At 41.6% G+C, this 13736-nt stretch overlaps 1 protein-coding gene across 1 annotated transcript in view; it reads right to left on the reverse strand.

Annotated features, from left to right (window-relative positions):
* Positions 1-377: 377 nt before the first annotated feature.
* Positions 378-13736, reverse strand: part of CLMP (CXADR like membrane protein) — a gene marked incomplete at its 3' end in the record, with an annotated part of 63404 nt that continues 50045 nt past the window's right edge. The window contains exons 2-5 of the mRNA XM_054292989.1: positions 4842-4999; positions 3802-4003; positions 2009-2176; positions 378-500 (exon numbers count right to left, since the gene is read on the reverse strand). Coding sequence (XP_054148964.1) covers positions 378-500; positions 2009-2176; positions 3802-4003; positions 4842-4999 — 651 coding nt within the window. The remainder of the gene's footprint in view (positions 501-2008; positions 2177-3801; positions 4004-4841; positions 5000-13736) is intronic.

Consider the following 13736-nt stretch of genomic DNA (forward strand, 5'->3'; position numbering starts at 1 on the left):
AATTGCAGTGTGTATTTGGGAGTTATCCCACAATAAACAAACACTTTCTAACTTTAAACTGTTTGAGAGTTTTTGGATATCGATACCAGATCAATATCCATATTGGGAATGGGATGTACCAAAGTCATAAATATGTATTTGTACTTTGGGTATTCAATACTTGTACAGATAAAAGGGCTCTGTAATCACCTGTAAATCGCAGTGTGTATGTCGCAATAAACACACACCTCCTAACTCTAACTGTTCGAGGGTTTTTGTCCATCACAGCTGTGTATCAGCACTAGATCAATATCCGTATTTTTGATAAATCCCTCCCGTGTCCCCTTTCTGTCCATCAGGGTGTCTGTGGGGGTGTCCCTGCCCAGGGCGGTACTTACGCTGCACTGTCACCTGCAGCACGCAGCTCTCCTGCCCCGCCTCGTTGGTGGCCACGCACTGGTAGAGCCCCGTGCTCATCTGGGTCAGGTTCTTCAGCAGCACCTGCCCGGGGTTCGAGATGTCTGGGGGTGAAACAGCACTGGGGTTAATCAAATGGAGGGAGGAACTTCAGCTGTGGGTAGGGCAGAGAGGAGCGCATTGATCTGTGGGGTGAAATCAGCTCCAGAACAATGCCAGGGGAAAGGGCAAGGGGAAGGGGAAGGGGAAGGGGAAGGGGAAGGGGAAGGGGAAGGGAGGGAGGGAGGGAGGGAGGGAGGAGAGAGGAAGGGAGGAAGGAAGGAAGTGGCGGAAGGAAGGAAGTGGTGGAAGGAAGGAAGTGGCGGAAGGAAGGAAGTGGCGGAAGTGGCGGAAGTGGCGGAAGTGGCGGAAGTGGCGGAAGTGGCGGAAGGAAGGAAGGAAGGAAGGAAGGAAGTGGCGGAAGGAAGGAAGGAAGGAAGGAAGGAAGGAAGGAAGGAAGGAAGGAAGGAAGGAAGGAAGGAAGTGGCGGAAGGAAGTGGCGGAAGGAAGGAAGGAAGGAAGGAAGGAAGGAAGGAAGGAAGGAAGGAAGGAAGGAAGGAAGGAAGGAAGGAAGGAAGGAAGGAAGTGGCGGAAGTGGCGGAAGTGGCGGAAGTGGCGGAAGGAAGGAAGGAAGGAAGGAAGGAAGGAAGGAAGGAAGGAAGGAAGGAAGAAGAGAGGAACAAGAGAGGAAGAAGGGAGGAAATGAGGGAAAACATGGGAGAAAGAAAGGGGAAAGGAAAGGGAAAGAAGGGAGAAATAAGAGGGAAAGAAAGGAGAAAGGAGAGGGAAAGAAGGAAGAAAAAAGAAGGAGAAAAGGAAGAAAGAAAGGAGAAAGGAGGGAGGAATGAAGGAAAAAGAAGGAAGAAAGAAAGAGGAAAGAAGGAGAGTGAAAGGAGAAAGAAGGGGAAAAGAAGGAGAAAGAAGGAGGAAAGGTGTGCCAGCTCCCAGGTACAGCCGCAGCAATGTTGGAGCAATGTTGGAGCAGTGATGGAGCAGTGATGGAGCAGTGTTGGAGCAATGTTGGAGCAATGTTGGAGCGGTGTTGGAGCAGTGTTGGAGCAGTGATGGAGCAGTGTTGGAGCAATGTTGGAGCAATGTTGGAGCAGTGTTAGATCAATGTTGGAGCAATGTTGGAGCAGTGTTGGAGCAATGTTGGAGCAGTGTTAGATCAATGTTGGAGCAATGTTGGAGCAGTGTTGGAGCAGTGTTGGAGCAATGTTGGAGCAATGTTGGAGCGGTGTTGGAGCAGTGTTGGAGCAGTGATGGAGCGGTGTTGGAGCAGTGTTGGAGCAATGTTGGAGCAGTGTTGGAGCAGTGTTGGAGCAATGTTGGAGCAATGTTGGAGCGGTGTTGGAGCAGTGTTGGAGCAATGTTGGAGCAGTGTTGGAGCAGTGTTGGAGCAATGTTGGAGCAGTGTTGGAGCAGTGTTGGAGCAGTGTTGGAGCAATGTTGGAGCAGTGTTGGAGCAGTGTTGGAGCAGTGTTGGAGCAATGTTGGAGCGGTGTTGGAGCAGTGTTGGAGCAGCATCCCCCCCGTGATCCCCGCACTCCAGGGAAGCCCAGCCCGCACTCACTGACTCTGGAGCTGGGCGGCAGCGGCTCGGCTCTCTCGTCCTCCTCGCTGAGGCGCTGCCAGCGGTACGAGATGGGGGCCGTGCCCGAGGCCGAGCGGCACTGCAGCGACAGCTCCTTCCCCTCCAGCAGCTCCCCCTCCAGCCAGCACTTGGGCTTGGAGGGCTTCTCTGCAAGGAGAGCACAGGTCATGGCATCACAGCAGAGTTTGCTCTCTGGAAACCCAATCTTGAGGTGTCTTTGGCTAGGCAGAAACCTGAAAATGTAATCAGGTGGGAACCTTGATAATTTCATGGTGGAGCCATTGCGCATGAGATGATCTTAGGAATTTTTTGAGAGTTCAGTACTTGTCACAGTTTAGTGCTATTACACCAACCTCAAGTCCCTTAGGCTCTTCCTGTGGCCGAAAAATGCACAGGCAGATATAAAGCTGAGGAATAAAACCCAATCTTGAGATGTCTTTGTGCTAGGCAAGAACCTAGAGACTAATCAGGTGGGAACCTTGATATTTTCATGGTGGAGCCATTGTGCATGAGATGATCCTTATGAAACTGTTTTAGAGTTCAGTACTTAGTTCAGTACTATCACACCTCAGACCAGTCCTTTAGGCCCTTCCTGTGGCCAAAAACACAAATGTAGATTTAAAGTTGAGCACTAAAACCCAGTGTTGAGGTTTCTTTGTGCTAGGGAGAAACCTAAAAACGTAATCAGATGGGAACCTTGATAATCTCATGATGGAGCCATTGTGCATCAGCTGATTGTTATGAATTTGTTTTAGGGTTCAGTACTATCACACCTCAGACCAGTTCTTTAGGCTCTTCCTGTGGCCAAAAACACAAAGGTAGATTTAAAGTTGAGCACTAAAACCCAGTGTTGAGGTGTCTTTGTGCTAGGCAGAAACCCAAAAATGTAATCAGGTGGGAACCTTGATAATTTCATGGTGGAGCCATTGTGCATGAGATGATCTTAGGAATTTTTTGAGAGTTCAGTACTTATCACAGTTTGGTACTATCACACCAACCTCAAGTCCCTTAGGGTCTTCCTGTGGCCGAAAAATGCAAAGGAAGATTTAAAGTTGAGCACTAAAACCTGATCTTGAGGTGTCTGTGCTGGGCAGAAACCTACTAGAGATGTAATCAGGTGGGAACCTTGATATTTTAATGAGGGAGCCATTGTGCATGAGCTGATCGTTATGAATTTGTTTTAGGGTTCAGCATAGTTCAGTACACCAACCTCAGACCAGTTCTTTAAAACCCAGTCTTGAGGTGTCTTTGTGCTAGGCAGGAATCTACTAGAAGATATGCAATCAGATGGGAACCTTGATGGAGCCATTGTGCATGAGATGATCGTCATTAATTTTTTTGAGGGTTCAGTACTTAGATCAGTGCTATTACAGCAACCTCAAACCAATTCTTTAGGCTCTTCTTGTGGCCAAAAACACAAAGGAAGATTTAAAATTGAGCACTAAAACCCAGTCTTGAGGTGTCTGTGCTAGGCAGAAACCTACTAGAGAGGTAATCAGATGGTGATCTTGATATTTTCATGATGGAGCCATTGAGCATGAGTTGATCTTATGAATTTTTTGAGGTATCACACTTCAGTGCTATCACGCCAACCTCAAATTCCTTCGGCTCTTCCTGTGGCCAAAAAATGCGAAGGAAGATTTAAAGTTGGGCACTGAAACCCAATCTTGAGGTGTCTCTGTGTATTTCTACCCTGCTGAAACCAATCTCTCCCCAGGAAGTGAGTCTGGATTTCTTATTTCCCCTTTGTGAGCACAAGGAGCTGCCCTTACCCACGACCTTGAGGGTGATGCGAGCCCACTCGTACTGGCCGGCGTTCTTGACCTTGCAGATGTATTTCCCCGCGTCGCTGGACTGCAGGGAGATGATTTGCAGGGATGCATCTCCAGCAAGGAAGTTGGAGGTGAAGGACACACGGCCCTTCTGCTCCTCGTTCAGGTCATCATAAACCCGGCCCCCGGAGTAGGTGATCACCTGGGAGCAGAGCAGACATTGAGTTGTTGTTTTATTTTCATAAGGAATAACAAATCTGAGCGTTTCCAGGAGCTGCACATCCCATGGCTTGTCAGGAATCACACAGGAGGCATGAGGCAGGGTGGGGAAGCAAACCTGGGTTTCCACCCTGAGAATGGTGCAAAAAGCGCATTTATTTCTGCTGGAGGTTGATATTGGGCACTGTACAAGTGTGGAAACAGGCATCAGTTTGTGCCACAACGCATCAAAGCAGTCTGGAGATTTGGCTGTGCTGATTTAAGTCCCTGCAGATCTCATTTTTCTCATTTTTATCGGGACTAAACTATTGTGTGTTGTACTAAACCAAAGATTCAAAAACTGGGCCTGCAAAATCCAAGGTTATTTTGAAAGCCTGAAGGGCACTTCTGAACCTGATTTAATGAGGACTGACTACATTTAAGCAAAAAAAAATCCATTGTAACCCGACCTGGTCCACGTTGGATATCAAATAACTTTTCCACATTCTAAAATCTAAAAATTTAAAGTCTTTAAGTCAGCTCTGTTTTCCAAACATCATCAGAACAAGCTGCAGAGATCATCACAGCAGTGCTGCGAAATGGCGGCCTGGTGGCGTGAGGGCAGAAATAAAGTGATTTTCTCAGCAGACCCACCGCTTTCTACCCTGAGAATGGTGCAAAAAGTGCATTTATTTCTGCTGGAGGTTTCTATTGGGCAGAAATAAATCGGTTTTCTGAGCAGACCCACCGCTTCCTGCCCTGAGAATGGTGCAAAAAGCGCGGTTATTTCTGCTGCAGGTCTACATTGGGCAGGAATAAAGTGATTTTCCGAGCAGACCCACCGCTTTCTGCACGGTCTCGGAGATGTGCAGCAGCCACTCGATGTCCAGGCTGCCCTGCTCCAGCAGCCCCAGGCGGTGGTGGCAGGGCAGGGTCACGTTCTCCTCCGCCACCCTCTTGAACTCGGTCTGGGCCTCGCCAAGCCAAACGGAACAGGAAGCTGGAGGAGAAATTGCAAATTTCCGTTAATTTCAAATTTCAAATTTCAAATTTCAAATTCCAAATTTCAAATTCCAAATTTCAAATTTCAAATTTCAGTCTTCAGATTGGTCAGATGTCGGAACCCAGGGAATCCCTCAGGCTGCCCTGAAGGGCTCAAGACAAGCCAAGGGGCTCCAAGACCTTGGCATGAAACCCAAGCCCCCTGTGCCTTTGATTGAGCCCTTGGAAAAAATAATTATCAACCTTTATATGGAGAATTCCAAGTCAAGAAATTTAAGTAGAATAATAGTTAGTTTGTCACGGGGTGATAAATAGATTTTTTGGGGTTTTGAGGATGGAGGCTTGGGACAAGCAGCCTCAATTTAACACCATAAAAGGATATGGAAATGCTTCAAAATACCGTATATCAGAAATATATATGTCAGAAACATTATGTATGTCTGAAATATATATATATATATCAGAAATATTATACATATCAGAAATATGCATGTCAGAAGTAAATATATCAGAAATATATATATCTATATATATATATATATCAGTAAATACCAGAAATATTATGCCTATCAGAAATATTATGTTTATCAGAAATATATATACCAGAAGTATTATACATAGCAGAAAGATATATATGTCAGAAATATGTATATCAGAAATAAATATATCAGAATTATTATGCATATTAGAAATAGCTATATGTCAGAAATATTAGGTTTGTCAGAATTATTATGCATATCAGAAATATATATATATATCAGAAATATTATGTATATCAGAAATGCATATATCCGAAAGATATATATGTCAGAAATATATATAAGAAATGTTATGTATATCAGAAATATTATGCATATCAGAAAGATATTCATTAGAAATATTATGTATTCAGAGAGATATCTATATCAGAAATATTATTTATATCAGAAATATATGTCAGAAATATTATGTTTATCAGAAATACTGTGTATAAGAAATATTGTATATATCAGAAATATATATCAGAAATACTATGTATATCAGAAAGATATATATGTCAGAAATGTATGTCAGAAATATTATGTATATCAGAAATACATATATCAGAAAGATGTATATAAGAAATATTATGCATATCCGAAAGATATTTATTAGAAATATTATGTATTCAGAAAGATATCTATATCAGAAATATTATTTATATCAGAAATAGATATATATCAGAAATATTCTGCATATCAGAAATAAGAAACCAGCCTTTCAAGAAGAGGGTTAAACTTAAGAAAAGCGTGAAGTAAGTAGGATTGGGAACTAACTTTGAATAGCAGCGCCAAAACCAAACCCTGTGAGTTTTTTTGCTCTGTCAGGATGCAAAACAGAAATAAAAAGGGAAGCGCCGAGCGCAGCCGCTAGAGGGAAGCAGAGCCCGCGGAATGTGAGATAAATCCCTCAAAAGGGCCCTGGAGGCCCTAAAAGCTGCTGGGAAATGGGATTTTCGGCTGCTGGGAAATGGGATTTTCAGCCAGCCCTGCCTCAGGCACTGCCTGATGGAGATTTTGTTCTGCATCCACTGAAATCTGCACAAAAATCCAACATAAATACCTGGCTTTGCTCATCTCCGACTTGTAAACGTGGACTCGGCAGGGGAAGTTCAAACTCAGTTAAAAATGATCCAAAAGATCAGAGGGAGGGAAGGTTCCAGGCCTTGGGGTCAAAATCAAAAATTCCCCACCCAAATTTCACCACTGCCGTTTGTGGGGTGCAAATCTGTGGGAGATTCTTGGGGTTTAAATCTTCTCTTAAAAGAGACCCAAAAGATCAGAGGAAGGGAAGGTTAAAGGCCTTGGGGTCAGAATCAAAAATTCCCCACCCAAATTTCCCTGGGGCACCACTGCTGTTTGTGGGGTGCAAATCTGTGGGAGATTCTCGGGGTTTGAATCTTCTGTTAAAAGTGACCCAAAAGATCAGAGGGAGGGAAGGTTCCAGGCCTTGGAGTCAACATCAAAAATTCCCCACCCAAATTTCCCCACTGCCGTTTGTGGGGTGCAGATCTTTGGGAGATTCTCGGGGTTTGAATCTTCTGTTAAAAGTGACCCAAAATACCAGAGGGAGGGAAGGTTAAAGGCATTGGAGTCAGAATCAAAAATTCCCCACCCAAATTTCCCTGGGATGTAAATCTTTGGGAGATTCTTGGGGTGCAAAGATTCTTTCCGCTGCCGTTTGTGGGGTGCAGATCTGTGGGAGATTCTTGGGGTTTGAATCTTCTCTTGAGTTGTTCTGCACTTTTGCTGTTCAAAACAAAACCCTAAAACTGTTTCTTTTTTTCCCTGTGAAACGAAGTGGGAGGAAATATTTTGCTTCCTGGGCCAAATATTGCGAAAGTGCAGAAAATTGGGGAAGTTCAGAGCGCTGGGAAGTCCCACGTGTGGCTGGGCACACAATCCTGGAGGACAGAGCAGCAGCACGAGAGGTTCCAGTTACTCAGGCTGGATTTATTCCTGGTTTTTTAACATTATTATATACTATTGATATACTTTTGATATCTTTTGATATACTTTTGATATCTTTTGATATACTTTTGATATACTTGGGAGGACAGAGCAGGAGCACAAGAGATTCCAATTACCCAGGCTGGATTAATTCCCATATTTTTAATATTATTATTTTAATGATATTATATTATTAGTATTTATTCCTATATTTTTCATATTCTTTACTCCTATATTTTTAATATTATACCTTTGATATACTTTTTAATATTATACTTATGATACACTTTTGATATACTTGGGAGAACAGAGCAACAGCACAAGAGGTTCCAATTACTCAAGCTGGATTTATTCCCATATTTTTAATATTATTATTTTAATAATATTGTACTATTAGTATTTATTCCTATTATTTTTAATATAATAATAATATTAATATAATAATTGACATATTATTATATTTTTAATAAAAAGTATTAATATTTTTAATAACTATTGATATAGTTTTGATATACTTGGGAGAACAGAGCAACAGCACAAGAGGTTCCAATTACTCAAGCTGGATTTATTCCTATATTTTTAATATTGTTATTTTAATAATATTGTATTATTAGTACTTATTCCTATTATTTTAATATTATAATAATATTAATATAATAATTGATGCATTACTATATTTTTAATAAAAATATATTAATATTGTTAATAACTATTGATATAGTTTTGATATACTTGGGAGGACAGAGCAACGGCACAAGAGGTTCCAATTACTCAGGCCGGATTTATTCCTGTATTTTTAATATTATTATTTTAATAGCATTGTATTATTAGTATTTATTCCTATTGTTTTAATATTATAATATTTTAATATTATTAATATAATAATGGATTTCTTCCCATATTTAAAAACATATTAATATTTTTAATAACTATTGATATACTTTTGATATACTTGGCAGGACAGAGCAATGGCACAAGAGGTTCCAATTACTCAGGCTGGATTTATTCCTGTATTTTTAATATTATTATGTACTATTTATATACTTGTATGCTATTTAAACATATAAATGTTTAAATAGGAATGTTTAAATAGAAGGAGCTTTCACTGAACCTTCAAATGAAAACCAGGCAGAAAATTAACGCCCAACACGACTCTCCCTCATTTTTCCCATTTCTTCAGGACGAAATTTTAGAAAATCCCTTTCTGCTCCCATTCTCAGCTCTGCCTTGAGTTACCACAACCATCCCTCAGCTGCTGAGATTTGGAGATTCAATTTCTCCTTCCCAAACACTTTATCAAGAATTACCATCCCCTCCATTAAATATCCAGAATTTTAGGACAGGTTCAGCCTTCAGCTCTCTCCCAGTGAAAGCTCCTGCCCAGCCACATCAGCTGCTTGCTTAAAAGGGAAAATTAATCCAGTTTATCGCTGGATTCGCTGCTCTCCGAGCTCCATCTGCCAAACACGATTAGAATTCCTGCCCAGGATGGATCCAGCTTTTCCCTGGAGCTCTCCTTGCTGCCCTCATTAGCGCCCCACTGCCTCATCACTGATCAATAATCTTAATTATGGCGCCACAACCGCGACATTCGCGACTTTTTCCAAGCCCTGGGGAGCTCTGAGGGTTCCTGCACAACCTCGCAGGTGTTTTGTGTTTTTAAACTTTATCCTGCTACACGTTTTCCATAAAAAAATTATCATTTTCTGCGAGATTATGGCAGAGTTTTCGTTCTTTTCTGGTTTAAACCTGCTGGGTTTAGCAAAGCTCGCACCTTAGAGGGATTTTTGGTGCTCCCAGGAAATATTCTGTGGGTTTGAGGAAGTTTATGATGAATTTATAAACTCATCATCTAAATGGGGAGAAAAACCAAGGAGACACCCAATGGAATAGTGACAAATTCCTACAGCACCCTTTATTTTTTCGAAGAAATCAGAAATAATTTGGAGCTGATTCATCACTGACCCAATAACCAAACTCACACACTGTGCAAACGTTTCCATAACATTATTAAGAAAAAAAATCTTATTTTAACTCCCCTTGTCTCTTTAATCCTCGTTAATGCTTTAAACTCCCACAGGAGTTTAAATTTTGCAGATTCTTTAGACAGGAGCCTCCCTTTATTTCCCTCCAGTTCCATATGCCGAAAGGAAAATAAAACAGCTTCTTAAAAGAGCCAGGTAGAGAAATTACCCACAAAAAAATCCCAAAAGACCTCAACATGAACAAATCTCACATTTTCCACAGTTTGGGTAAGGTTTTACTGCATCAAACAGGGATGAAATTGTGATTTAGGTGCAGAAATATGGAAGAATTTATGGCACAGGAGAGAAAAAGGAGCCAGAAATAAATGCAGGTCCCTTCTAGGTTTTATTATCCAAAGAAGAACAAACACTCCCTGAAATTTGTGTAGGTGAGACCTTGCAAGGAAAGTCCAAATAAATCAGATTTTTAATAGATAAATAAGGTTTAAACCATTTTGATGGTTAAAAGTTGAAGTAAATGAGATTTTTAATAGATAAATAAGGTTTTCAGCTTTATCATGGTTGAAAGTTGAAGTAAATGAGATGTTTGATAGATAAATGAGGTTTTAACCATTTTCATAGTTAAAAGTTGAAATAAATGGGATTTTTTAATTATTAAATAAGGCTTTAACCATTTGCATGGTTAAAAGTCCAAATAAATGAGATTTTTAATAAATAAATAAGGTTGTAACCACTTGCATGGTTAAAAGTTGAAGTAAATGAGATTTTCAATAGATAAATGAGGTTTTAACCATTTTCATGGCTAAAAGTTGAAATAAATGAGATTTTTAATAAATAAATAAGGTTTTAACCATTTTTATGGTTAAAAGTTGAAGTAAATGAGATTTTAACAGAAAAATAAGGTTTTAACCACTTTCATGGCTAAAAGTTGAAGTAAATGAGATGTTTAATAGATAAATAAGATTTTAACCATTTTCATGGTTAAAAGTTGACGTAAATGAGGTTTTTAATAAATAAATAAGATTTTAACCATTTTCATGGCTAAAAGTTGAAGTAAATGAGATGTTTAGTAAATAAATAATGTTTTAAACCATTTTCATGGTTAAAAGTTGAAGTAAATTAGATTTCTTTAAATAAATAAATAAGATTTCAACAACTTTCATGGTTAAAAGTTGGAGTAAATGGGGTTTTTAATAAATAAATAAGGTTTTAACCATTTTCATGGTTAAAAATTAAAGTTTAATTTAAAAGACTGCCAGAGCAGTGTCTGCCCCTTCCAGCAGCACTGCCCAGGACACAGAGCAGGGCTGCAAAGGGATTTATTTATCCCTGAGCTGTTCCAAACCTCCCCTCCCAGAGCTCCCCAGCCCTGGGTGGCCTCGAGGGCTGGATCCTGCACACAATGGATGGAAAAAGGGCTGAATTTTCCCAGAAATCACGTCCCAAAGCAATGCCACATTTCTGCAGGCTCCACAGTTCTTGCCCAACAAAGCCTCGGCTCCCCTTCCACATCCTGTGTGGAATTCGCAGGAGTTTGGGAATTGCTGCCTGTGGCTTCACTCAGTGTGGAAACGCAGAGCAGCACAGGGAATATTTCTGTGTCTGCTGGGAATACTGGGAATATTTCTGTGTCAGCTCTGGGGTGCCCTGACTGACTCTGACCCTCATCCATGGGAAAGATTCCTAAAGACTCCAGGATAGACAGGAACCCACAAAAGGGTGAAATGGATTATAGAGAGCAGTGTGGGTGTGTCACTGGGTAAAGAAATTGAGGGTTTGGGATTTTTGTGGATGGAAGCAAGATGGAGGGCACAGGGTGTCATCCTGGGGTTCTTCTTCTTCCTTCTTCTCCATGGGTTTGGGTGGCATTTTGTAATTGGGCAGAAAAATAAGTTCTTAACTGGATAGTTGAGTCTTAAAAGACCTTGGAACAAGAGATGGTTGCCATTTTGTGCCTTGCCAAACTCATGGTTGGGAGGCTGTTTCACTGATAAGAAATAATAAACACCTGAGTCTGAACATGAGCTATCATCTCAAGTGCCTTCAAACCAGACCCAGAGAAACCAACAGTTCCCCAGCCTGACTCATTCTCCCAGTTGAGGTTTTGGGATTTTTAGTGTGTTGTGGATGGGAGCAAGATGGAGGGCACAGGGTTTGTCCTGGGTTTCTTCTTCTTCCTTCTTCTCCATGGGTTTGGTGGCATTTTGTAATTGGGCAGGAAAGTCCCCATTGTAGCTCTGTGGGATCAGTTATTGGGTTAAAAGGGAAAATAATCCAGGTGTCAGCTCTTAATTGGATAGTTTAGTCTTAAAAGACGTTGAAACGAGATTTTTGGTCATTTTGTGCCTTGCTGCAGAACTCACAGTAGTGAGACTGTTTCACTGATAAGAAATAATAAATAAATACTTGAGTCTGAACATGAGCTATCATCTCAAGTGCTTTCAATCCCAGAGAAACCCACAACTGGAACTGCCACAACTCAGCTCCCATCCCATGACTCCAGGAGGAGGTGGCATTGCTTTTCCTGCTTACCCAACTCTTTTTTTCTTTGTTTTTCAATGCTTTTGGAAGCGTTGGCTTTGGGTGGCACGGCAGTGACCCTGTGTGACTGTTCCCTGCATTGTTCCCGGGACAATAACTACAATAACTCACCCCACACCCTGCAGACAACCACAGCCATCCTCTCATCCCTCCCCGCGTTGAAATCTCCAAGGAAAACAAAGCAACAAAGATTTTAATCAAGCCCAAAACCATCCCCACAGCGCCCAGATTGATCAGGGGAAGGATTCCAAGGGGTTTTCAGCCCTCTCAGCCCCTTCTGCCTTGCAGAGTTTGAATAAATTAAAAACAAATAAATATGGACAACAGGCTGGATCCCTCAGCAAAGATGTCAGGCTCGAGGAATTCCTCAGAACTCGTTTCAACAACGTTTTAAGGACTCCTCATTGTGAGTGAATGTCATAAAAGGGGTTGAATTTCAGCAGCATCAGCCCTTTGAAATGGGAGCAGAGGGAAGGAGCCTGTGCAGCACAGCAAGCAGCAAATGCTGACTGAACCCGGGCTGTGTTTGGCCTTATCACAAATTCTGTGCCCCCAAAGCAGAGTTTTCACGCCTGAATCCTTCCAGGACTCCACATTTCCATGCTGGAGCCCAGAGAGTTTCCGTACCCGTTACAATTAAATGTATGTACACACCCCCCACGTACCCCAACATCAAACACACATCACCAGACAAGCAGAATCAAAGGGGAAATAAATGCGTTGCTGACGTTTTTATTTGTGGGCAAATTCCCATCCTAAAAGCTAAAGAGCTTCCAGACTTTAATCTTTCATTAGGTTCAGAAGGTTTGAATTAGGGAGCAATGCTAAAAATAGGTTCTGCTATTTAAAAAGTAATAGGTTGTTCTGTATCACTTAACTGCTGGAATTAGGAGGAACAGCCTAGAAAAGATTCAGAGAATCAGGACAAAAGAAATGCACAACAAAGCTTTGTAAGCTTAGCCCAAACCACACCCAAGGCCAAGCCAAGCTCACTTAAAACGTGAATATCCAGAACAGGTTTTGAAAAATTTCAGCTTCTCCAGGAACATCTGAGCAGTTTGTCCTTCAGCAGCGCTTTTTATGATTCATTTTGGTTATTTTATCAAAGATGAGATTTGCACCACAATATTCCTGATGCCCAGAGAGGAGCAGAAATGCAACCTGTGATTGTCCTGCAGCTGCAGAGGCTGGAGGTGACTCAGGAAACGCCTGGAATCTGCTGCTGAGGAAAACTTATCCACACGCAGAGAGTTTGTGCCCTGTCTGAACAATCCCCGGCTCACCTGTGATGGGTGCCCTGCCTGCTTGTGCTGGTTAGGATCACAGCCGGGCTGGGTGCAGGTGTGACAGGAGCAGCCCCGGTGCCAGGGCACATCTCATCCTCCCTGCACAGCACTGTCCCTGCAGGCACGGCTTCCTTCCCTGGCGTCCTCCTAAAAGTCACCCTCGCCTCTGTGCCGCTCCCATGAGGGAAAATGGGAGATTTCCAAGTGATTTATTGAAAATATGGGTATTGATCTAGCACCGATATCCAATTGTGACAGGCAAAAACTCTCGAACAGTTTAAAGTTAGAAAGGGTTTGTGGGATAACTCCCAAATACACACTGCAATTTACAGATAATTACAGGGTCATTTTATCTATACAGGAATTGAATACCCAAAATGCAAATGCGTGTTCATAACTTTGGTAGATCCCATTCCCAATATGGATATTGATCTAGTACTGATATCCAAAACCAT

The sequence above is a fragment of the Melozone crissalis genome, unplaced genomic scaffold (genome assembly GCF_028551555.1).
Source record: "Melozone crissalis strain CALT ecotype California unplaced genomic scaffold, PUWL_Pcris_2 ptg000120l_1, whole genome shotgun sequence".
Lineage (NCBI taxonomy): Eukaryota > Metazoa > Chordata > Aves > Passeriformes > Passerellidae > Melozone > Melozone crissalis.